General features: G+C 47.7%; 1 protein-coding gene across 6 annotated transcripts in view; it reads left to right on the top strand.

Annotated features, from left to right (window-relative positions):
* Positions 1–25,963, top strand: part of ELN (elastin) — a 60,918-nt gene that overhangs the window by 20,598 nt on the left and 14,357 nt on the right. For 3 of the 6 annotated variants that reach the window (XM_081172984.1, XM_081172987.1, XM_081172982.1), the window contains exons 2-19: positions 7,238–7,285; positions 8,086–8,127; positions 9,428–9,460; positions 10,476–10,511; positions 11,762–11,878; positions 12,874–12,978; positions 13,210–13,272; positions 14,501–14,548; positions 15,447–15,518; positions 16,508–16,540; positions 16,684–16,755; positions 18,080–18,127; positions 18,688–18,750; positions 19,773–19,817; positions 19,945–20,037; positions 20,649–20,714; positions 25,395–25,517; positions 25,885–25,923. In XM_081172984.1, the coding sequence (XP_081029110.1) occupies positions 7,238–7,285; positions 8,086–8,127; positions 9,428–9,460; positions 10,476–10,511; positions 11,762–11,878; positions 12,874–12,978; positions 13,210–13,272; positions 14,501–14,548; positions 15,447–15,518; positions 16,508–16,540; positions 16,684–16,755; positions 18,080–18,127; positions 18,688–18,750; positions 19,773–19,817; positions 19,945–20,037; positions 20,649–20,714; positions 25,395–25,517; positions 25,885–25,923 (1,146 nt within the window). Of the gene's footprint in view, positions 1–7,237; positions 7,286–8,085; positions 8,128–9,427; positions 9,463–10,475; positions 10,512–11,761; positions 11,879–12,873; positions 12,979–13,209; positions 13,273–14,500; positions 14,549–15,446; positions 15,519–16,507; positions 16,541–16,683; positions 16,756–18,079; positions 18,128–18,687; positions 18,751–19,772; positions 19,818–19,944; positions 20,038–20,648; positions 20,715–25,394; positions 25,518–25,884; positions 25,924–25,963 lie in introns of all 6 variants that reach the window. The other 3 variants (XM_081172983.1, XM_081172985.1, XM_081172986.1) reach the window with 3 other exon arrangements.

Below are 25,963 nucleotides of genomic sequence, written 5' to 3'. Positions count from 1 at the left end.
GACTATCTGGGGGAGGGACAGTGCAGCGGCCGCCCAGCGCAGCGCTGAGCGCGGGAGAGAACCACACCAGACTAGCCCAGGCAGCAGCAAGAAGAAGCTGGCAGCGGCGGCAGGATAGGGGTTAGGGGGCGCCAATTACTTGCCCCGGGTTAGGGGGCGCAAATTACTTGCCTTGCCCCGGGTGCTGACAACCCACGCTACACCGCTGTCCATCCCCAATGACATTTGCAGGTAGACCTGAGACTGTCTCTTTCTTGAAACTATGAAGAGCCATTGCCAGTCAGTGTCAACAATACTAAACTAGATGGATCAGTGGCCTGATTCTGTACAAGGTTGCTCCCTGTGTTCCCCATAGAGTAAGCAAAACTGATGGGGAGGGCAGAGGTCCCACATTGGCTGGGATTATCTAGTGTGACGTATTTTCTGTATTACAGTGGTACCTCGGGTTACAGATGCTTCAGGTTACATACGCTTCAGGTTACAGACTCCGCTAACCCAGAAATAGTACCTTGGGTTAAGAACTTTGCTTCAGGATGAGAACAGAAATCGCATGATGGCATCGCGGCGGCAGCAGGGAGGCCCCATTAGCTAAAATGATACCTCAGGTTAAGAACGGACCTCCAGAATGAATTAAGTTCTTAACCCAAGGTACCACTGAATTATGTATTCATTGTGTTTATGAACCACCTTTTTTCTCCAAGGCAGTGGTGTAGCATAGGTTGCCAATGCCTTGGGCAAGGCAAGTATTGCATCCCCTAAGCCATGGACCATTAGCACAGATGCCAAGAGGAAGTTTTCTATGTGATCTCACATGGGGCTGAAATGGACCAAGTTTGGGAGTTGTAGATAACCTTAGGATCAGAGGCAGGCGGAAAAGCAAACACAACTTTCCGCTTGCCTGTTTCTTTGTTTGTTTCGGGCAAGTCTGTGCAAGGGCTCATTTCTTTTAAAAGAGGCGCTATCTGAATCCAGGGAGGTGGGGATCACGGCATGGAAGAGGACAGCAGCAAGCTGGGAAGTGCCGGTATTTTTTCTTTTGAAATGTTGTGCCCCCTAATAATTTTGCACCCAGGGCCCCTACCCTCTCCTCCCCATGCAAGACCACTGCTCCAATGAGCTCTAGGTGGCGGACATGGTCCCCCTGCCTCATTTAATCCCCACAACAACCCTGTGAGGTAGGTGAGGCTGAGAGGCAGTGGCCAGCCCTCAATGAGACCTTCATGGCTGAGTAGGGGCAGAATTCGAACCCTAGTTTCCCAAGTCCTAGTCCGATACTACAGTACATTGGTCCACCAAAAAGGCAGAAGGGGATAAATCTGAGCCTCTTCCTGCTCCTTTCTCCTCCCTCAACGCCATCCCCCCTTGCCGGCAGCCACGCTCCTCCTCGGGTCTCTGTTTATTTCATCACCCTCCTCTTCCCACCCTCCTTCCCTCCATCCGTTTTGGCGAAGCCTCTTGCCTGTTTCCCAGTTCACCCTGGCTTGCATGTCTTGGGGATTTTGGCTTGTGTTGACTTCACTTTGGGCTGCTGTCCAGCAGCCAATTAAGCTAGAATGCCGGAACTTTAAACCAGTTCTAGACCCGCTCCAGAGAACGGGGGAGGGAAGGCGGTTAGAAGAGGCATCGGTGTGTGTTGGGGTGGGAATAGTGTGGGGGGGGCACCAACCTAGAGAGTTTTGCTGATCTGGAGATTGGAGGCCTGTTTCTTATGCTGGTTTCCAGATGTTTTTTCACCGCGCTCTCCAGCACGCCGGAGCAGATGTTCAGGCGGTAGCGCTTAATTGGTGCCTACCCTTGAACATGAGAAGAGGCTGCTGGATCAGGCCACTGGGCCGCCGGGTTGCAGCCTCGTGTTTTCCCAGTAGCTGGCCCGATGCACCACTGGGAAAGCAGGATTCGCCACTTGTGATTCCCAGCATCGCTGCCTCCAACTGTGGAGGAAGGACATAGATATCATGGCTTCAATAGATGTCTAATCCTCCTTGGAATGCATCCAAGCTGGTGGCCCTCGCTGCCTCCTTTTGAAGGGAGTTCCTGAAGAACCTAGGGAGATCCTGCTGGATCAGGCTGAAGGCCCATCTAGTCCAGCATCTCAGGAAAAGGAAATGGGTTCAAATGAGAGATTCCGACTAAACATCAGGAAGAATTTCTGGCGGTAAGAGCTGGTCTGGACCCTATTGGAAGGTGGTGGACACTCCTTCCTTGGAGGTTTCAAAGCAGAGGTTGGATGGCCACCTGTCAGGGTTTGGCCTAGGACCCTCGTACCTATGGGACTGCCTCTCCTGGTATGCCCCGCATAGGACCTTAAGGTCCATAAATAACAACACTTTGGAGGTCCCAAGCCTCAGGGAGGTTAGATTGGTTTCAACTAGGGCCAGGGCTTTTTCAGCACTGGCCCCGATGTGGTGGAACGCTCTGTCACAAGAGACTAGGGCCCTGCGGGATTTGACATCTTTCCACAGGGCCTGCAAGACAGAGCTGTTCCACCTGGCCTTTGGCTTAGACTCACTCTGACCCCTTATATGGGATTTGGTATATAAATTTTCCCTTTGCTTTTTTTGCTGGCCCATGTAGGACCAGCATGGATAGCTGGCTTGGGCGAATATCTGATGTTTCCTCCCTTTATGGTCTTGAATTATGGGCTACTACTAAAATGAGGCTGCATTTTAAGCTGCATTTTAAGCAGTATTTTAAGTGTTTGTTTGTTTGTTTGGTTGTTGTTGTTGTTGTTTTTCTGTTACATTTTATTGTAAATCATATTTGGTGTTAGCTGCCCTGAGCCTGGCCCTGGCTGGGGAGGGCAGGGTATAAATAAATAAAAATAAATAAATTATTATTATTATTATTATTATTATTATTATTATTATTATTATTATTTCTTCAGCTGTGATTCCTGTATTACAGAGGGTTGGACTGGATGACCCTTGGAGGTCCCTTCCAACTGAATCATCTTCACCACCACCTCCCTAGGAGGTGCTGCTTATTCCTCAGTCTCAAGCCTTCTTTGCATGCTCCCAAGTATTGTAGCCTACCTTTTGCAGTTGTTGTGTGAAATTGCTACGATAAAGCATGCAACTCTGCTTTTTTGGGGGGAGGGGGAAGTGTTATGGAAATTCTGTGAGACACTCTGTGATTTTTACAGAGCTTATGAAAATACGCTACAAGCTCAAAGGCGGGAGGTGGTGGGTGCAAGATTGGGCATGGCTCCTCTGCTCCTCTGAGTCGCACTGTGGCTCACGACTTTGATTTGGGGATGGACTGGGGTTTTGCTGCCAATGCACAGCTTGACTCGCTTGCTTGAGCCATCTGTGAGTCTTTGCTCAGTTGCCTCATCTCCCTTGGGTGCAGGTTCAGTGGGGTTGCTTGGGCTCATGGGGAGGGGAGATTGAGAGGGCCCTGTCCTTTGACTGACTGTCTTTTCCACGGTTTGAAGAGAGGGAAAACAATCTTCAGAGAATGGCCCCAGTGTTAATTAGCTAATTAGGGGGATGCTGAGAAGGTGTGTGTGTGTGTGAGAGAGAGAGAGAGAGAGAGAGGGAGAGGGAGAGGGAGAGAGGGAGAGAGTGCCCTTCATTTTTCCACCCCCTAAAAAATTAAACCTCTTCACATCCCAACTTGGCCTTTGTTTGACAATGGAACAAACTCCCTTCGGAGGTAGTGGACTTCATTGGAGGCTTTTCAACAAGAGTTTAGAAGGCCACCTGTCAGAGATTCTTGAGCTGTGATTCCTGCATTGCAGGGGTTGGACTAGATGGCCCTTGGGTACCCCTCCAACTCATAGAACTGTATTCTATGATTCTATGTATCTGAGGCCCCTCCAGATGTTTTGGACTGAAACATCCTCCAACCTCATCGACAGGGAGCTGTGCTCCCACCAGCTGAAGTATCACATGACCACACTGACTGGGGCTGATGGGAGATTTATTTGTTTATTTATCTATTAACATTTATACACTGCTTGATTGCAAAAAACCCACAACCCTCTCAAAGAGGTTTACAAAAAGATAAAACAATGAACTTATCCGTAAGAAAAATTAACAACAAAAGTTAAGACTTTCTGAACGTTAAAATAACAATAGCAGATTAAGAACTAGAAGCAGATTAAAATTCACATCAATTTTCTAAACATCTGAGTGGGCTTGTCTAAACAAAAATGTTGTTAGGAGGCACCGGAAAAGGTACCTGGACTGTTTATGAATGTGACAACAGCTGCAAGGATGCTACTAGCCCAAAGATGGAAAGAACCAACAGTCCCGACTAGGGAAGAATGGCAAGCCAAACTGCTGGACTATGCTGAAATGGCAAAACTGAATGGGAGACTCAGGAATCAAGAAGATAATGACTTTAAAAAAGAATGGGGGAAATTCATTTACTTAGGAGACCATTGTAAACAAATTAAAACGTTAGCTGGACTTTAAAAATAACGTGTAAAGAAATGAAAGATATGGATAATTTAGAGAGATAAAAATTGTGGAGAATGTAATATGTAGTTTTAGAAAAAATATTTTAAGGACCTATGCAGGGGATGGGGGGGGGAGCCACAAGATTCAGAGAATCTCATATATGGATATGTTGAAAGTTTTTTTTTCTTTTTATTATTTTGAATTTGTTCCTGTAAAAACCAATAAAAAAATTATTAAAAAAGAAAAGAAAAATGGTACAGGGAAGGTACATGCTTGGTATCAAGAGGCGGGGAGTTCCAAAGTGTAGGAATGGGGATTATGTAGTCCAAGTCATCTAGAGGGCCCCAGGAGGTTGGTCTAATTCCTCACTCTGCCAGCTGCTGCTGCTCTCCCTACTTGGCAAGGGCACTCTCCAGATTTCCTAGTGGCCATCCCATAATAAATCATTGCCATTGGGGGTGGGGCAGGAAAGGGGGAGGTGCCCGCTTGAGGCGAAGAGCACAGGGGCAGAAAATTCCAGTTTTCTTTGCTACCCCTTCACAACTTATCCAGAGAGCAGATATGTTTGGGTGTTGCCATTCTTTCGTAACTACCGCCAGATCTGCGTTAGACTGACTCTCTCTCTCTCTTTTAAAAAAGGAAAAGGAAATGCCTTCTCTCTTGTTAACAGAATGTTCAAAGCTTTAGAGGGAAGAGATTGATGTGTGCAACTGTGTGGTTTGCATTTCTTTCTGTATACAAGCAAAGCAATGTCACGCCATGTGGTCCACCTACAGGAAAGATGAGCAACATCTGGAGAGGGGGATCCAGATGTGCTTGACTCCAGCTCCTGGCATCTGGCCTCGGGGTTGATGGTAAGAGCTGGGAATCCACCACACACCTGGAGACCCCCACAGATCTCCCCCAGCCATGACCTGCAAACTCAGCTTGGGAGACCGGCTTTTTAAAAAGCCCTTTCAAGAAATATGAATATAAGAAGCCTGCAGGATCAGGCCCATGGCCCATCTAGTCCAGCAGCCTGCTCTTACAGTAGCCAATTAGATGCCTGTGGCAAACCCATATGCAGGACCTGAGTGCAAGAGGCCTGCCACCTCCTGAAGCTCCCCAAAACTGGTATTCAGAAGCATTGCTGCCTCCAAGGTCCCTAGCTGGAGCCCCAAACCCTGGGCTGACAAAAGGTCCCCTCCCTTTGTTGCAGCGAAAGAGAAGCACTCTGCTTGTGCTCAGGAGCAATCCTCTTTCTTGTTCCTACTTCAGAAGAGCCTTCTGGATCAGGCCAGAGTCCCAGCTAGTCCATCATCTTGTTCTCATGGCGGCCAACCGGATGCCTCTTCCGGGGAACCCGCAAGCAGCCTTTGTGCACAATTGCACTCTTCCTTCCTGCAGTTTCCTGCAATGGGCATTGGGAAATATTGCTGCCTCTATCTGTGGAGGCAGAGCAGAGCCATCTTGGCCAACAGCCATCTATAGGCCCTTTCCCCCATGAATTTGTGCAATACTTATTTGAAGCCCAGTCAGTGGCCATCACTGCTTCCTGTGGCAGGGAGTTCTGCAGTTTAACAATGTGCTGCGTGCAAAGTGCTTTCTTTTACCTGCCCTGAATCTCCCGACATCCAGCTTCCTTGTATGTCCAATGTCACGAGAGGGGTGGGGGGAATCTTTCCCTTATCCACTTTCCCCATGACATGCATGCTTTTATTTTTTTCATTTTTTTTTTGCCAACAACCAAACACAAAGAGTGAAACCCCCCAGGCGGCTGATACATTGGGTATACATAATCAATAATAACTTATTTAAATCAACCATGTGTACAATTTTATATACGTTAACATTCCTCCATCCATAAGGACATCCATGCTTTTATAAACTTCTATCAGGTTGCCTCTTACATTTTCTCTCAATGAAAAACCCCCTTGGAGGAGGGTCGCTCCATCCCCTTAGGCTGCTCTGCTTGGCCTTTTCTGAGCCACAGGCTGGGGCTGGCATTGCAAACAGGTTCTGTGGCTGAGCACCGTCTCAAACGAAGCTCTATGTGGGAGCTCTATGTGGGAGACAATTCAGTTTCTCCCAGGGCTTTGCTTCCAGCTGAGCATCTTTGCGCTCCCACCAGCCACACCACTTGGCCCAGAGAGAGCCCTTCCGCAATCAGACGGTTGAGAAAAGGTCAGCTCTGTTGTTCAACTCCCAGGGCAAAGCATGTTGAACTTAAACACAAGTGTTTATTTAAGAGGGGAGGAGCAAGGAAGGCGTATTGGCTGGGCTGGAGGGCGAGAGACGGGGGAAGAAGGCAACATGAAAACAAAGGGTGAGCTGTTCGGGGCATGGTTGCGCAATCCTCACGGAGGGTCAGAGGCAAAGCAGGATTCCACCCCGGAAAGCCAAAGTGCTGTCAGTGACTGGAGCAGCTGCTGACACAGGCCAGAGATGGTGGGGGCGGGTTGTGCAAAAGAGAGAGCACAGATCTTAACACGATACTTGCCGCATTAATTATTCCTCTTTATGCATCCAGGAAACTAGCAGATCACACTTGCAAATTTGGTTCATAGAATCCCAGAATTGTAGAGGTGGAAGGGAACCCCAAAGGCCATCTAGCCCAACCCCCTGCGATGCAAGAATCACAGCTAAAGAACCCTTGACAGATCGCCCTTGGACTTGTGCCCTGAGCCCTTTTACTACCCAGCAATGCTCCTGAGTGGCAGGAAGATGGGAGCGGGGGGAAGATGGAGGCCAAGGGAGTCTTCTAAGCCTCTCAATACTTTTGTCTTGGATGGGCACGAATGGGGTTTCCCTTCATCACCAGCTATGAGCCAATCAAACTCTCCTTTTCTTTCCAGGGGTCCCAGGTGCTGGCGTTGGAGTTCCCGGGCAAGGCTACTACCCAGGTAAGGGGGTGCTACTACCTGCTGTGTTTATCTTTGTGTTACAGATGTCACCAAATCCACCCGATTTTATTTGTGTGTGGAATTTCTCTGCCCCTTCCCGCAATAAGCCACCCTTCTCAAAGCCCCTTTCTTGCAAGAAAAGGGTCACAAACAGGAATAATGGGGCAAGATAATGCACTGCCCTGTGGAATTCATGCATGCATTCTTCCATTTGTCTGGCTGATTAATTTCTGATCCTGCTGACACACCCTCTCCCTAAGCGTCCCAGGGGGAATCGCATCGTCTTAAAACGCAATCTCAAAATAATGCATAATCAGTCAATGAGAGCTGGTGCGGTATAGTGGTCAGAGTGTCGGGTTAGGACCTGGGAAGCAAGGGTTTGAATCTCCCACACCACCACGAAGTTCCCTCGGTGACTTTGGGCCTGTCACTGCCTCTCAGCCTAGCGTACCTATAGGGTAATTTGTGGGGATTAAATGTGGGGGGGAGGGAAACCATGTATGCTGCTTTGAGCTCATTGGACAAAAAGGTGGGCTATAAATGCAATCGATCAATCAACAAACTGTCAGTCAACAACAGTAAATGCTACAATTGATAGCACCATTTGCAGCGGGTGAGGCCTGTGGCCCCCTGATTGTTGCTGAACTACAACTCCCATCCTTACCCCTGAGCTACTCTTGCTGGTGCTGAAGTTAGTTTCAGTTCCAGTGATGGGTGCTGCGTAAGCCTGCTTGCAATGGCTAGGCGCTGTTTGAGGGCCCCTCCTGGGTCTCCTGAGACAACCGTCTTGATCCCTACAGGAGCTGCTGGCGTAGGAGGACTAGGAGGACTTGGTGGGGCAGGTGAGTCCCTGGAGGAGGGAAAGGATGCTCTCTGCCTCCTGCGCTTGTGCGACCGAACGGTTTAGAAGATGATGCATGGGGCAGGGAACATAGGTGGTGGTCCTTTCCCCTGTTTCACTCATGGATCAGTGGCTACTTCTCAGGACAGCTGCATTGAACCTAAACTGAACCAAGGATCAGAAAAGGGCAACCCAAACGATCGAGGAGGGGCAGCAAATCCCCCACGGGGAAAGGTTGCAGCATTTGGAACTTTTTAGTTTAGACTAAGGCAAGCAAGAAGAGCTTGTAAAATTGTGCATGGCATGGAGAAAGTGGGTAGAGGAAAGCTTTCCTCCGTCTCTCAAAATGCTGACATTCCTGGACATCTAATGAAGGAGAACAATGGAAGATTCAGAACCTGCAAAATGAAGGACTACTGGATAGCTTAGTTGGTCAGAACATGGTGCTGATGATGCCAAGGTTGAAGGTTTGATCCCTATAAGGGATGGCTGCATATTCCTGCATTTCAGCGGGTTGGACTAGATGGTCCTCAGGGTCCCTTTCCAACTCCATGATTCTTCACGCATTGCACAGTTAAACTTTGAAACTCTCTCCCACAAGAGGCAGGGATGGCCACCAATTTAGACAGCTTTAAAAGAGGGTTAGACAAATTCATGGAGGACAATAAAGCTCTTGACGGCTACTAGCCAAGATGGCTATGCTCTGCCTACATACTTGGAGGCAGCAATGCTTCTGAATACCAGCTGCTGGAAATAGAATCTATAGGGTGTCACGTTGGCTGCCCATGATATACTTTGGAGCTTCGCATCAGACAGTTGGGAAATGTGAGTGGGGAGTCTTCAAAGTCCATTTTAAAGTCTTCAGGGTAGCACCCATGTTTGCCTTTCTGGGGAGGGAATTCCACAGAATGGGGCCAGTCACCATGAAGACCCTGTCTCTCTTTATGTCCACCAAACTAGTTCACATTAGGGAAGTGTGGGAATTTCAGGCCTGGGTGCTGGATGCAGCCCTCTATGTGGCCCCTGAGACCCTCATCTGCCCTGCACCTGCCCGGAGTTGTATTGCCTGGCAGGGATGGGTTCTTGACCTGAGAGGTTGCCTCTTGCTTGCTTGGATGACTGTGAAAGTAGTGTGTGTTTTTGTGGGTGTGAGAATTTCTGAGTGTCATGGGGCTCGGGTGCAGCCTACCATACAATGGTAAGTGCCCCAATCCATTGCTCTGCCCACTGTTGCTTTTGGGGACACTTCTCCTGACATTGGCGCTCATCTAACTGTACCCGATGCCTCCCTTTATCCCCAGGATTTGGAGCAGGAGCAAAGCCCCCCAAACCAGGTAAGTGGCCATCTCCACTTCCCCTAATGCTCTTTGCGACTGACATGGTCTCTCCTCTCTTGTTGTGGCTACTAAATGGGGAGAGGAGGAGGAAGAGGCAGCCCAGTGGGCTTACTTGTGTACTCCTCTCCCCAGCTTCTGTACCAGGGATGGGGGGAATCTGTGGCCCTCCAGATGTTGACCACATCATGATCGGCCACTGGCCATGCTGGCTTCCAGGCATGGGCATAGCCAGGATTTTTGTTAGGGGGCGGAGCAGGCCTTTTGTTGGTGGGAGAGGGCAGAACCTCAGTTTGCTATGTGTTTTATTGATTTTTTATTGATTTAGGGGGGCAGCTGCCTCTCCCTGCCCCCCTGGCTATGCCCATGCTTCCGGGGCTGGTGGGAAATGGATAAGGTTTGGAAAAGAGCAAGGGGATAGAATGTCTCCCCTGTGAGGAATGGTTGCAGCCTCTGGGGATTTTTAGTTTAGAGGAAAGGAAAGCAAGATAGACCTTTATAAACTTATGCACAACCTCAAGAAAGTGGATAGGGAAAAGTTTTTTTCCTCTCTCTTATAACATTGCAACTTGTGGACATCAGGTGAAGCTGAATGTTGGAAGATTTGCGACAGCTAAAAGGAAGGACTTCTTATTCCAGCATTTGCAGGGGGTTGGACTGGATGACCCTTGGGGTCCCTTCAAGTTCTGTGGTTCTGTGATTCACGCAACACATAGTTAAACTGTGGAACCCACAGTTCCCACAGGAGGCAGTTATGGTGACCAGCCTAGATGGCTTTAAAAGAGGATTGGATAAATTCAGGGAGAAGAGGGCTATCGTTGGCTACTAGCCAGGATGGTCAGAAGCACTGATGCTTCTGAATTCCATTTGCTGGAAACCACAGGAAAGGATAAGGCTTTTGTGTCTATGGCATTTCGTGGCTACTGTGAGAATAGGATGCTAGGCTAGATGGGTCCTCTGTGGGCTGATCCAACTGCAGGACTTCTGACACCCTGGCTTCTTTTCTCCTCTGCAGGTGTCGGAGGGGTTGTCGGAGGCACTGGAGCACTAGGTAAGCTTGCCCTGAACTCTCCAGCTGTTTCCTGGGAAGGTCTGGCTGAGAACAGGGATCTCAGACCCATCACCGGCTCTTCTAGGGCTCCCAAGCTGGTGAGAGGGAATTGTTTGGAGGATATGCAGAGCACTGTCTCAGCACAACTGCTGCCTGGGGCAAAGCAGAAAGATGCCACCTTATCCCATTCTATGCTCAAAAGCAGACTGGCAGCTGAGTCTTACTTCAGCACTGGCAATGGGGACAGCACCCTGTGCGGCATGTGAGGGCAGAATGCCTGCTTGACCTAGTGGTTCTCAAAGTGTGTGGCATTGTGCCCATGGGGTGGGCTTACCTAGGTGGGTACTAAGAAGGAAGCACAGAGGCTGGAGGTGAAAACGACTATCAGATTTTGAAAAGTTGGCATCACTGAATCATCAATTTTCTAATTGGATTTTGAATAAATGCGCTTTTAATTGTTGCTGCTTTGAATTTTATTGTGTTGTTATCTGCCTTAGTGGGTCATGCAGGCTGCTAGTTTGAATAATGCATTTTATGGGGTAGGGGGATGAGTTTATGGGACCAGGGGGTGGACCCCAAATTTTTTTGGGGGGGAACTCCTGGAACTCGCTCCCACAGGAGTCAGTAATGGCAACCAGGTTGGATGGCTCTTGCTAGTTTAAGAGATGGGCACATAGAAAGCAAGTGGAGCCCGGTGGCTGGACAAAGAGGAGTGGTGGGAGGCAACAGCCAGGGAACCCCCAAGGGAAACCCCCAAGGAGGAAGGCTCAGAGCCTGGGGATTAGTGGCGGGACACTGGGGAGAGGTCAGAGGGAGCAGAGTGGGAGGAGCAACTGGATGCTGTAGGGGCAACAGGGTTTAGTGAGCAGGAAGAGCCTGTGACAGGGTGTTCAGGCTCCAAGGGGTCAAGAGGCTGCAAAAGAATCCAGGGAGTCTCCCTCTCCTGCTGCAACAAACTCCCCTCCCTGCTGGTCTCCAATAACACAGAGAATAATGAGGATGGGGGCAGAGCAGAGGTCAGAGACGCACAGACACAGATGGCTTTGAAAATGACTGGGAGAGGAGGAACCTTAGGAGGGATGGAAGGCAGCTGCTCCATAGGGGCAAGACCTGCTTGGAAGTGTTGCTGAGTTGCATGCCATTTCGAAGAAAGAGTTAACTTCACTGATGACAGAGTCCTGAATCTTTCAAGCTGACCTGCATCTGACTCCAGCCCTGACACTCAGTGCCGCTTTCCTTCTCTGCCCTAGGTGGTGGTGTCTATCCAGGTGGCGCCTATCCAGGAGGTGTCTATCCAGGAGGTGTCTACCCAGGTGCCGGAAGCCCTGCAGCAGCAGCTGCTGCTTATAAGGCAGCTGCCAAGGCTGGTGAGTCAAGGCTGCAGGTGTCTCTGATGATTATGGAGGTTCTTCTGCCTGCCTACTCCGTGGGACACAGAATCCGCGCTCTGGCTGCTTCTCTGCCCCACAATGCAGCCATTGCTTTGCTGGTCTCCCCTCCTGATATTTTCCCCTTAGAAGGCAATTCCCAAACAATCCCTCGGTGGTGATGTTGGGCTGTCACAATACAGAGATGCAGTCCTTTGAGGAGGCTTCCCATTCTAGTTATTCGAATGCCTTCTCTTTTTTTTTTTAAATGATATTTATTAAAGTTTCAGAAAAGGTTACAAAAATAAGAAAAAGAAAATAAAGAAAAAAGAAAATACAAAATACAGAAAAATAAAAACAATTAAAAACAAATCAATCTTTCCATGTCTTGTCTTTCATTTACTTGTTTCCCTGACCTCCTCACACCTCCCTTTTTTGTATTCCAGTTCAGTTAGTTAATTCAGCAAATCCTTTCCCTCTTTGTTTTTATCTTAATCCTTTATCTTAATATATTATAACTTTAGATTATCACCTGTTAACAATCCATTTTTACATACTCCTTTGTAACATTGCTGCTAAAACCACTTAACTTCATTCCGACATCATTCTAACATTCATTAATTTTGCAGTATTTCTGTAAATAGTCTTTAAATTTCTTCCAATCTTCTTCCACCGACTCTTCTCCCTGGTTCTCGGATTCTGCCAGTATTCGAATGCCTTCTCTGCACCAGAGGATGCCATCTCTTGTGGTGCAGGGACATAGCAGAACAGGCAGCCTCTTGTAGGCTTCTGGATGAGTCCCTGTTCTGGACAGCAACTCACCCAGAAGCACAGGGAATGTGCTCCTCTGAGAGCAAGTGATTCCTGCTTTTAGGCACTCAGAAAATAAATATTTTGGGTGAGGGGGAAGGCGGCTTTCTGAAATGTGATCATGGCTGCTCCAGCTATGACAACAGGGTCTGAGTTCCTGAGACTCTGTGTTGTTCCTTAAACAGGCGCTGGGGCTGGTGCAGGTACTGGTGTAGGCGTACCTGGAGCTGGTGTGGGTGTACCTGGAGCCGGTGTAGGCGTACCTGGAGGCGGTGTGGCTGTACCTGGAGGTAAGCTATTTCCACAGGGTATGTTGCCTTGATCTCCTCGCACCCCAGAGACTTAGGAACACTGGAGAGAGAATTGGCCCATCTAGTTCAGCCTTGGTCTAGAGAGGAGGCGTGGCTTGGAAAGTGCCCACAGAGGCCTGGAAAGCCACATTCAGCCCCCAGGCCTGAGACTCTCTGGCCATCCTAGGGCAAGTGATGTAATATTTCTCTTTCTTTGTCTCCCTCCCGCAGGTGGCGTCTTGCAACCAGGAGCTGGCGGGGCTGGCGTTGGGGCCAAGCCTGGCAAAATCCCTGGTAGGTCGAACGCTGCCCAATCTAAAATCCAGGGGCAACTTGGGGAAGAGCCAGATGTTTTTGTAGTGGACAGGGAAGAAATCTGTGCAGTCTGGTGTGTGAGCTGGAATGCAGCCGGTCCTTTGAAATAGTCACTTCTCCGAATTTTGTGATGCAGATCTCCACCCAAAAGTTTTGTATCCAAAAATAGTGTATCCGTTAGGAGAAAATGGGCACCAAGATCAATGTGTTTGTGAAAACAGCATACAAAAAGTATATGGCACAGATTATCTTGATCCAGAACTAGTGTAGTTTGAAATTTCCTTAAGAGTTTGAACAATAGTTATCTCAGCATCTTTTAATCAACTCCTTCAGACCATTTCTTTTTTTAAACAAAAAGTATTTTATGGTTCTTCCACATAACATATAATAAACATAATTTAAAATACAATTACAGTGGTACCTCGGTTTTCGAACGTAGTCCGTTCCGGAAGACCGTTCGACTTCTGAAATGTTCGAAAACCGAGGCGCAAAGGGATGGCTGCAAGTTCAATTGAGAAAACTGAAAAACATGCAGCGGAAGCCGTTCAACTTTCGAGGCACATTCGAAAAAGGAAGCATTTACTACTGGGTTTTCAGCGTTTGAAAACCGAAACATTTGGCTTCCTAGGTGCTCGAAAACCGAGGTACCACTGTAACAGCAGAAATAGCAGCTAGTCTGTAATTTATTTGAGGGAAAGCATAACAACAGCTTAAAGTTGGAACCACCACTTTATTAAGTTTATTAAGCATATTTAAATTTGTAGTCTGCTAGGTCTCTCCAGAAGTTTCCAATGGTCTGGGGAGGTTGTCTCTATTGATTGCCATATCTTGCATGGGAGATGAATGGCTGCTAGGATAAAGGCCTCGTCTTGCTTTGAGCCGCCCTGACCTGGAAGGTTAATTTCTCAGCAACAGACCATACCTGAGCATACCAGGAATCTATTGACAGACCTGTTGCTGGTCACCAACATTTAGCAACTACTGTACGAGCAGCAAAAATGTCAACACCTCCCAGTGAGATACATGCTGATTTGATTCATCTATTATTCCTAGCAAGGGTAACAAAGGAGTTGGATTTATCGTTCTGTTACAAATTGATCCCGTTTCTTCAAAGATGGCTAGCAATTTCTGTAGGCTGCATGTTGCAGATGCTTCACTGCCTTGACTCCATGGCTGGTGCTCACAGTTTGTGCTCTCTCCTCGACAGGTGTGGGGATCCCTGGCGTCTTCCCTGGAGGTGTGCTCCCTGGCACAGGTGAGTTCTGTCCCATTCTGGAGAAGGGCCATAGCTCAGTGGTACGGTCTCAACCTTGTATGCAGAGGGTCCCAGGTTTAGTCCCCAAGGCCATCTCTAGGTATGGCTGGGGATGTCCGCTGCCAGAAACCCTGGAGAGCTGCTGCCAGTCAGTACCAAGTTAGGGGAACCAGAAGTCTGACTCTCAGGGTAAGGCAGCTTCTTCTGTTTAAATCTGCCCTTGATCTGGAACCATGAGGCCTGGAATCTTAGCTCTGCTGCCTTGCAGGCAAACGGTCTCAGGTTCAGTCCTTTCATAGAATCATAGAATTGTGGCTTTGGAAGAGACCTCCCAGGGTCATCTAGTCCAACCCCCATCAATGCAGGAATCTCAGCAAAAGCATCCATGACAGATAGCCATCCAACCTCTGCTTAAAAACCTCCAATGAAGGAGAGTCCACCACTTCTCATGGGAGTCCGTTCTGCTGTAGAACAGCTTACTGCCAGAAAGTTCTTCCTGATCTTTAGCCAGAATCTCCCTTCTTGTAACTTGATGCTATTGGTTTGAGTCCTACCCTCCAGAGCAGGAGAAGCTAGTTGCCTCTTCCATGTGACAGCCTCTGAGATATGAGAAGATGGCTCTCCTATCTCCACTAAGTCTCCTTTTTTCCAGGCTGAACATACCCAGCTCCTTCAACCATTCCTCATAGGGCTTCAACTCCGTATAAGGCAGATATCTGTGTTCTCCCATAGGAACTCAACAGTTCAGCACATGGTGTCAAAAGTCAACACATTCTTAGCACATCCCATCCTGTTTCCAGTTTCCAGTTCAGCTGTTGAGTGCATTCAAATAAAGACCCACATTTGAAGCCCTGCTGTAGTTTTTAAAAGAGTCCAGCATCTTCTGTTCCTCTTTCAGGGATCCGTTATCCTGGTGTAGGAGTCCTGCCTGGCGTTCCCACTGGAACTGGAGTGAAGCCAAAAGTTCCAGGTAAGCCTTCTTTCCCCTCCCCAATGATGGCTTGTATCCATTCCTTGCTCCAGAGAAGGTGGGGTTGGTCACGTTCAGATGGGCTTTGTTTCTCAAATTATTAGGGCAGTTTTCATAGGTAGGAAGTCTCCTGCAGCCGACACTCAAGTCGTCCGGTTGCTAGAACAAGCGTAGCCATTGTGGTGCCTCCAGATGTCATTGGACCCCAACTGCCAGCAGAGCTCATGGGAGTTGTAGTTTGACAACATATGGAGGGCACCATGTTGATTACCCTTGCACTAGAATATGGGCTGTTTCACACATGATGAATGCTCACTACTACAGAACTCTGGCTGTAGTACTTACTTAAGAATATCAGAAGACCCTGCTTGGATCAGGCCAGGCACCCAGGGATGGTGATGGGAGTTGTAGTTTGGCAGCATCTGGAGGACCAAAGGTCTCTTGCACTTTGAAATCCACTCTTTTGGCCAAAACGAGCTTTAAATAAAAACTATTATGTGTGATCAGAAAATAAATGTATTTCACATTCATTGCATTTATATACCCAACCTTCCATCTGAGGAATTCAAGGTGGCGCACATAGTTCTCCTCATCCTCATCTTATCCTACCCTGTGAGGTAGGTTAGGCTGACAGAAACTGGCCTAAAGTCACCCATGGACCTTCATGGCTGTGTGCGGATTTGAACCCTGTTCTCTCCCAGGTCCTCGTCTGACACTAAGCACTAAATCAGGCTTCCTCAACTTAGGCCCTCCAGATGTTTTTGGCCTACAACTCCCATGATCCCTAGCTAACAGGACCAGTGGTCGGGGATGATGGGAATTGTAATCTCAAAACATCTGGAGGGCGGAGGTTGAGGAAGCCTGCACTAAATCTTGCAACACTTCAAGCCTTCTGCCGATTGCACTGAAATGTCTTGACCACCATGTATCACGCTGCTAGTCCTGTGTGTGCAAGGACAGCCACTGATCATTATCTCTTTTCCTTTCAGGGGCAGGAGGAGGAGCTGTCAATGGGATCTCTCGTAGGTTATCAAAACACACCTATGCATGTGCCCCATTCCCAACAGAGCCGGGAGGGAAACAGATTGGCCCACCATGGTGGAGTAGGGGGGTGAGAATGGTTGCACTGTGGGAAGCCTCATTTTCTTTTCCTTTGTTGTTCTAGCCTTCGGAGTCTTTGGAGGGCAGCAGCCTGGGCTCCCACTGGGCTATCCCATCAAGGCACCCAAACTCCCTGGTGAGCCCGACACCCAGAACCAAATTGCTGTTGAAAACCCCATTCTGAGAAGGTCCTCTTTACACGATCGAAAGAACGCGAGACATATCTCCCCTCACCTCTTGTTTTTGGCAAGGCTCTGAGTTTGAGTCCTGTCTGAGACTGTTGACTCACTGTGCCCGCCCCGGCCTCAGTTCTACTTCCATAAAATGGGACCAAAACCCACCCTTGGTTGCAGAGCTGTTAGGTGGCGGTTTGGGTTCCTATAATAAAGGGCTGTAATGCTCGTGTCAAATGTGAAAGGCAAAGGTGAGGAACCTTTTTTCACCTGAGGGGCCACATTCCCTTCTAAGCGGCCTTCTGGGGACCGTATACCAATGGTGGGTGGAGACAGAAACAAAAGTGGGTGGAACAACAAAGGCTAATTTTAATTAATGGATAGTGTGGTTTTTTCTGGGGGGACACAGGGGTACGCATACCCCTAAACATTTTGTGAATCTTTGTACTTTTGTCTATTTAATATATTTATTTTTCCCTGATTTGAACTATAAAATGGTGATTTTCTTGAGTCAAAATGAGAGTATCCCTAAACATTTTTTTAGAAAAAAGCACTGATAATAGTAGTTCTACCTTTGAACACCAGGCTTGTTTTTACATTTACACACACACACACACACACACACACACACACACACACACACTTTCCTTTGTGCAGATAAGTAAGAAACAATATCATCATCATAATTTATTAGTTATACTCCGCCCATTCGGCTGGGTTTCTCCAGCCACTCTGGGCGGCTCCCAACAGATTAAAGGATTAACAGGGTTCAAGGGCAGATCCTAGCTAGGAAAAATCACTCAAAGAGGGTGCCTAGCAGGGCCGGTAAGGGGTGTGGCCTGGAGAGAGGGGGTGTGGCCTAGTGAAAGTATCAGGAGCCAGATAGTGAGGTTGGGAGAGCCTCTGAGCCTGAGGTCTCCATCACTGGTGAAAGGCATCTCATTTCTGTTCTTAATTTGTTTAAATGTATTCAGATGGACAGCTTCTATCTCTAAGGCAGCTAGCCATGGTTTTTAGCGCAAATGCAAACCATCCCTTTAACATATCAGCCATTGTGGGGGTGGGAATGAATAAAGATATTAAAAACTGGCTCTGCTGAATTAACTTTCTGCTAAGGGGTTAAGGACTCACTTTGCATTTAGAAGGGTCCCACATTTAACCCCTGATATCATCTCCAGACTGAAGGGAGCTCTAGTAGGCGGGGAACCAAAGGCCATTCTGTGCTCAATGAGGCAGTGGCATGCAGTTCCTTAGGCTCACATTATGATTTTTTTCTTTCTTTTCCAGGTAGCTATTATGGCCTCCCATACGGTGCTGGGAAGGGGCCTTATGGCGGTGAGTTCTCTTAGTCTCAAGTGCCTAGCTTGTGGCCTGGGGGAGATGGGGAGAGGCTGAGGGAAACGGGTGCATTTTGGGGGATGAAAGTACATGGATCTGTGTTTGGGGTGGGCTTCTCCAAGGTTCGGCTCTGGGTACCACAAATGAGGCTGCCTGTACAGGCACCTCAGTGCTACAGATTTCAACTAGTCAGTTTGAAACCTGTTTCACTCTCACGGCTTTTGCGTGAGGACTGCGTTTTTTGAGGGGGGATTTTGAACCCCCTTCGGAAACTCTGTCAGTTGCCATTCAAAACTACAATCCCATAGACGTCCCTTGATTGAGAAGCAGAGCTGATGCTGGCACCAATATCTCAGTGTAGACGTCTAGTTCTTTGCATCAATAAGGAGGAGGGGACTGTACCACATCACTCTGAAGCAATCTGGGGATGGGCAAAAGCACAACAAAAAGTTTCTGATCCTTGGAACCCACATCATCAACCCCCAGCCAATTTCCTCTGGGCTTTGCATTTGGCGGTTCTTCTCCCCTGAAGACTTGACTTCTCTTTGTGGTTCCAGGTGTTGGGCCGGGCGGCGTGTACGGTGGTGCCGGAGGGAAGGCCGGTTACCCAACAGGGACAGGTAAGCGAGTTGCACTAGCACACAACACCAGCGAAGGATGACCCCCAGACACAAGAGCCCTTATAGAGTCCTTTGTAGGTTCTCCATCGGTCAGAGGAAAAAACAGAGGCCAACCAGAGAATATTGAGAAGCAAAGCAGCTTGTAAGCCTGATCTTTATTGAACCATTGCAACAGGGTGCCCCCTTCACACACGGGGGAAGGAGGAGGACCCCAAACCAAGGTGTGTCCGCCCTTATATAGACATTTTAAATTGCCCACCTTGGAGTCAAAGACCACCCCCAGAAACATCATACCTACATCACAGAAAGGGCGGGCTAAAGCAGAAATCTGAGTGGGTTGTTTACCTCATCATCTGAGTGGGTTGCTTACCTCCTGTCTGGCAAGTTACCTGTTAATGTTTACTGGATTGATACCCTGGGGAGCCTGGCTAGTCTTTTGTAATGATAAGTACTTAGTTCCTGAGCCAAGTCACAGGCTCACCCTATTCATACACAGATATACCCTTAGGACAGGATTTGTGAAGGAAAAGGCAATGGGGAGGCTCCTCCATTTGACCTTGCAGAGAAAACACCTGGTCAGCCTGGGAGTCAAAATGGCTCCATAGCTGTGCAGCTTCAGACAAATGGCCTATATATCTATGTACATGTTTCCTTGGTACATTTATGAACCTTTATTATATACATAAGACCTTAATTTGTTTATTTCAGCAGACAGAAATCAACACATGCTTAGCCAACCTGGTGCCTCCAGATGTTGTTGAACTACAACTCCCACAGCCCCAGCCAGCCTAGCCAGGCTATCTGGGGCTGATGGGAGTTGGAGTCCAAAATGGCCCTGTTGGCTGAGGCTGATGGAGTCAAACAACTTCCCCAGGTTGCCAAAAGGCTTGGCTCCAGTGTGTTACTTGGTTTGGATCCTAGATTTCTGAAGCCAGTAAGCTGGGAGGGATATCTGTGCTTTGTGTCCTGAAGATTCTAGCAACGTGGCCACTTCGCTGAAGCTCTTTTTGTTCTTTTTGCAGGTGTGGGAGCTCAGGTAGCCGCTGCGAAAGCAGCTGCCAAATATGGTGAGTGACACCATGCTGGAGGAGCCCATATGTAGCCATTCTCTTAAGCCCAGGCTCTGACTGGCCCTCATTCACTCCTCTTTCTTTCTTTCTTTCTTTCTTTCTTTCTTTCTTTCTTTCTCCGAAGGTGCTGGAGCTGTGCCTGGGGCGGTCGGAGTCCCTGGCGCTGGGGCCCTTGGAGGAGGCTTGGTGCCCGGTGCTGGTGTCCCAGGAGCAATAGGTAAATGACCTTGGTTGGGTAATAGGCAAACAGTTTTGTAGAGTTAATAGTCAATGCCTTTGGAGGAGTGATAGATAAGCATCTTTTAAGGGGCAATAGTAAACACATTGGTTTGTATGTATGTATGTGGGTTTGATTTTTTCTTTCTTTTAGGTTCTTTATATTTTGACAAAGTAATAATCATAAATAAATAAAAATAAGAATGTGCACCCCACCGCCGAGACCATTCCATTGTAACTATCCAACCTCCCGAAATTTCAACACCTCTTGCAGCGGTTTGGCCCCTTTCTGTATTTCGTGCAGCTGTCAATAAATTTGTGAGCAAGTCCTTCACAGCTTGCGAGGCTTCTTTTCTTTGTTTTTGTAAGTCACCTTGAGTTGCCCCAGCAAGAAAAAGCAACTAATAAATTAAATTAATAATAATAATAATAATAATAATAATAATAATAATAATAATAAATGAAACGGATAATGATGAATGCGCTAGGTGAGTGCCTTTGCTGTCGTTGTGGCCAAAAGATTCTGCAGTTGTGCTCTTCAAAAACAAGCCCATCCAAGTTGGCCAGGCGAAAGGAATGGCTCTCAGTTTCTCTCACCCTTTTTCACTGCAGGTGCAGGTGGACCAGCAGCGGCAGCGGCGGCAGCAGCCAAAGCAGCAGCCAAAGCGGCAGCTTACGGTGAGCTGTTTACCCAATTGCTCGATAAAACAGCCCAGAAATCACAGGATTTCTGCAGTGCTTAAAACAAACAGAAGCCGTAAAGGTAGAAATGCAAGTTCCGTCAATAGGTACAGTAGAGCTTACTGAGAATGCCTGCTGAAATCAAAAGGTCTTTGCCAAAGTGCCTGAAATTCAACAGGGAGGAGGCGGCTTGCCTGATCTAAGCTCCACAAAGTCGGTTCCACAATCCTGAGGCTGATATGGAGAATGTGGCTCTCTATGAAAGTTGTTGTTCTCTCCTAACACTAGAACTCACTGGCATCCACGTGGGCAGATTCAGGACAGAGAAAAGAAAGTCCTACTTCATGCAGCACAGAGTTAAACTATGGAACTCGCTTCGCAGGAGGCAGTGATGGCCAAACTGAATGGCTTTTTGAAAAGATCGGAAAGATTAATGGAGGAGAGAGATATCAATGGCTACTAGCCAGGGTGGCTCTGTCCACAGTAAGAGGCAATATGCTTCTGAATAATGCCAGATGTTGGGAGTCACAAGTTGGGAGAGTTTCTGTGGCACTCAAGTCCTGCTTATGGGCTTCCTTTTGGGGCACCCGGTGGGCCACTGTGACAGCATCATGCTGGGCTCTGTTGGGCCACTGTGACAGCATCATGCTGGGCTCTGTTGGGCCACTGAGCCGTCCAACAGTCCCTTCTTATCTTCTTATAGATATGAGCCAGGCACCTGAGCCAAGGAGGACCACTAACAGAGAACCCCTTTCCCTAAGATCTCAGTGGCTGGGCAAGGATATATGGAATCAGGTGGTCCTTAAAGTATCCAAATTGTTGAGGGCCTTTTAATTTAATCCGGACTCTTTGAACTCAGCCTGGTAGCCAGTGCAAAATTGATAGGGGAAGGGGTCCAGTTTGGAGTGGGGGGAAGGGTACTTAACCCTTCCCCCACCTGCCATCTCACCCACTGTACTCTCTATCTGCTTTTGTGAAGTAACAGCAGGAAACTCTCCTTCCTAAGCTACTGATGAGGTCCTAAGCTACTGAAGGTAATGGGGGCCTTTATAAGTCCAGCTGTCTTTTGTCAACAACACATTGTTGCTGTTTTTTGTGTTGAATATACGCTATATGATAATTTATGGACCTAATAGGTATCTAAAGCCATTTCCACATAACAAAATATGTATTTTATCATAAAATACATATTTTATGCAGGCACCCTATATATAAAAATGAGCAAACCAGTAATATTTTAGGGAGCAGGCTAGCAGGTGGTGCCCAGTACTTACACCACAGGAGCCTACACAACACAAAAAACTGCTGCTGTATGTAGATTTTATTTTATTTGTTTTTTATATTATTTTGGAAATGTACATCCAGTTTTTTTCTTTAATTTTTTTTTGGGGGCCCCCCAAAAGAGTGGGGCCCTAAGCTATAGCTTGTTTAGCTTATACGTAAATCTGGCACTGATTTCAACTCTCCCCACGCTTCGCTCCAGATTGCATCTCTTTCCTCCTGCTCTTTAAGAGGCCTGCCAAAGACATGGATCCCCAAACCCAGATTTTTTGTGTTTTCTAATGGAAATTTCATTCCTGCCACTCAACGCCCTCTTGCGTTTGGATTCGTGAATCCGGTTTGGATTTAGGGCGGGCGAAAAATCTTGCCCCAATTGCACAGAAGCAAGGATAAGTGCACTATCAAGAATGGATCCATGCCAGTGCTTCTTGAGTGCTGAGAATAAGATCTGATTTGGGGGTGGGGTGGATCTTCTGGACAGACTCCAGCTCCAAAGGTGTGAGCTCAGCCAGGCTGGAGCCCCAACACACACACACACACTTTTGTGGAGTCCTTTGTAACTCTTCCCCCTGCCTCAAGCATTGCACACCCAGCCACACCTGATCTGCTCCAGAGAGCGATAGCGGTCTGGCCTGGCCTGGCCTGGTTTTCCTGGGATCGTCCCAGAACACCATCTGGTTTTGATTGGAAGCAGGCGGCCAGCGGGGAACTGTGCAATTTTGGGATTGAAGAAAAGCCACAGTCGAATCAGGTTTCGCTGGAGTGTGTCTGCAAGGAAGAGAGGGAGAGAGAGAATGTACTCCTTTTCCAGCTTTTGCTGCGCTTAGTAACCTTCCGCCCTGTGATTGGTTAGGAGCGAGGGTGCCAGAGCTTCATGGATCATCTCTATCCACACCACATTGGAGCTTATTGTGGGGGAGGGAACTTCCAGCGTTGAAGTTGGGGCACTTTAGCTGCTGGAGTAACTCGTCTCCACAGCAAGACCACAGACCAAAATCCGGTGTTCTTTTCTAGTCACTTCACCTCAAGAAGAATAGTGTAGAGTTGGAAAAGGTTGAGGAAAGGGCAACTGGGGATGGAGCGAATCCCCTTTGAAGAACAATTTCAGCACTTGGGACTTTTTAGTTTAGAGAAAAGGCGAGTAAGAGGCGACATGATGGAGGTTTCTAAAATCATGCAATGCGTGGAGAGAGTGGCAGAGAAGTTTCCCTTTCTCTCTCATAATAACACTAGAACGACAATGAATCTGAATGTCGGAAGATTTGGGACAAGATTAAGGAAGTCCTTCGCGCAACGCAAAATGAACCTGTGGAACTCCCTCCCACAGGAGGCAGCAGTGGCCACCAACTTGGAGGGCTTGAAAAGAGGATTGGACCAATTCATGGAGGAGGAGAGGGCTATTGATGGAGGGCTAGCCAGGATGGCTCTGCTCTGCCTCCATAGCAAGAGGCAGCAATGCTCCTGAATTCCAGTTGCTGGAAAGATAGGAGGAGAGAGGGCTGTTGTGCTCAAATCCTGCTTGCAGGTCTCCCATAATGAGCATCAGGTTGGCCATTGTGAGAAGAGGATGCTGGACTGCATGGGCCCTTGGCTTGATTCCGCTGTGCACTTATTATGTTCTTGTGCTATGTTTAGCCCTGCATTTGCAAGGCATCGTCCTCGTATAGAGGGGCTTTGGCAGAGAGCAACTTATGACAGCCCTGAAGTGGCAGCTACTCCCTGTTTGTTTTTAGCCCAGAGGTGGGTGGTGGTGGTTTGGATTCTCAGCCACCCCCTCCCCCTGTGAAGCACCCCTTGAGGTTGAAACAGAGGCTGGTTCAGCCGGAGTCTAACTCTCAACTTCATTCTGAAGCCTTGCACTCCATTGACCTGGGTGCAGAAATGTGGCGGATTTAAATATGTTAAAACTCATGCATATGCAAATATGTTTTTGCTCACAAGTCCTGAGTTAGAAAGTGCATGAACTGTTTATGCTGTAATCTTTTTTTTTTTTTTTTTTTTTTTTGCAGTGGTGGGGTGCGGGAGAGATAGGCTACAGTGAAATTTTAGATTACTCCATTGATTCCTTATGGGTACCTACATTCCCAAAGGAGTTGGAGACGGGAGGGTCTGCTGAAACCAGAAGTTCAGACTGTGTGATGTTCCATATGCTTTTAGCTCTATGGCCCAAGCAGAGTTGGGATCCCACAGAAGAGGGAAGCTGCCCTCTAGTGGATCAGTCTGGCTACAACACACATGTGATTCTAAGGGGTGTTGAACTGCAGATGACAGATGGGGGGGGGTTGCCTCAATTCAAGACCAGATTAACCCTTCACTTTCCATATAGCCAGAAATGTTGACGTGGTGGTAGGAATCATAATTCATTGTGGAGCAGCAAAAAGCCCCTCATGTCACGTATAGATAATCCTATGAAAGGGATTCCAGTGATCTTGCCCATTGGGCTGCTTTGGCTATTTAAAATGTTTGGGTTTAACCCGAAATACGTCACTGATGTACTCTTTCACGGCCGTTCTTCCACTTTAAGCCTCAGTGAGATTTGCATATGGGGAGGCATGTGAAGGTTTGCTGTATATCGTAGACACACACCCTTCAAATTAAGTCCCACTGAACTGCCTTCTGCGTGAATGTTGGGTGTGACTTGCAGGAGAGAGGTCTTGCATGGGTTAAAACAGATAGGGACCTCCACACCCCCAAACTACCTCTGTATACCCAGTGGCATACCCTCCAACATTTCTCAGATGAAAAGAGGGACATTCTATTCTACATCGAGAGGCTTCTCCCGTGTTTGATCTCCTGCACTCATATATTTCACATACACCTATACATCGGTCACCTTGAGACAATTGCAACCTTTAAGCCTAGCCTACCTCACAGGGTTGTTGTAAAGAAAAATGTGTGAGGGAAGGGGTCATGTACAGCCGCTTCAACAGATCAATGGAATGGAATGGAATGGAATTGTAGCTGTAAGCTGCTTGGGCGTGGAGGAGAGGAAATGGAAAACAGGGACATTCCATAATCAAATCAGAAAGTGGGGTGGCTTCTGTCATTCCGGGACTGTCCCTGGAAAATCGGGACACTTGGCGGGTATGCAGTGGTTCCCGAACATTTTTGGGGCTTCCCTCTTTGGTTCCATAAACTCATCTCCAGTGCCCTCTATTCTATAAAAAACACATGATTCAGAACAGTGGTTTGCATGAGCCCCTAGGAAATATAATAAAACAATGAAAGAGTCACAATTAATCATGCCTTTATTCAAAATCCAATTGAAAGTTGTTTAGTTTAATTAATTCAACAAAATGGATTAATTTTATCCAGGGTGCGACTCCCCAACACCATTCCAGAGGACAGCTGTGTTTCTGGCAATTTTTTACTCTCCTCTCCTCTCTCTTTCCCCAGGTGGCCGAGTTCCAGGGACGGGCATCGGTGGTGCTGGTGTCCCAGGGGTTGGGCCAGGTGGCGTAGTTCCTGGCGCCACACCTGGTGTTATTGGAGTCGGCCCAGGAGGAACTGGGGTAGGAGGTATGTGTCACGGAGTGGGGGGGGCAGATGAGGAAGGTGAAGCCAAATTGGAGGGATTTGATCCTGTTTGCACATTCATAATCTGCTTTTCGTGACTTACGAAACACAGACCCCCATCCTTTAAAATTTGCATTCCTCTGGCATTTGCAGTGCATTTCTTCAGCCGAGTTACGTGTACAAAAATGCACGTACTGGAATAACTGTGCGTATAATTATGAATCTTAATTCATTTCCTGCTCTTCACCCCAAGGTCCCAGGGCAGGTTACAGCATTAAAGTACAATGTCAAAAGCTATTTTAAACAATTATAAGCGTACCTGCTTTACCTCCTATTTCTGAGACCTATCTTCCTGTTTTCTCTTTGGCAGGAGTGAGTCCCGCCGCAGCGGCAAAAGCAGCAAAGTATGGTAAGATCCTGAGTTGTTGAGTCACAGTTTTAGGTGGGGT

Source organism: Podarcis bocagei (genome assembly GCF_964188305.1).
Source record: "Podarcis bocagei genome assembly, chromosome: 15".
NCBI classification, from domain to species: Eukaryota; Metazoa; Chordata; class Lepidosauria; order Squamata; family Lacertidae; genus Podarcis; species Podarcis bocagei.
This window is presented reverse-complemented; position numbering and strand designations above follow the sequence as displayed.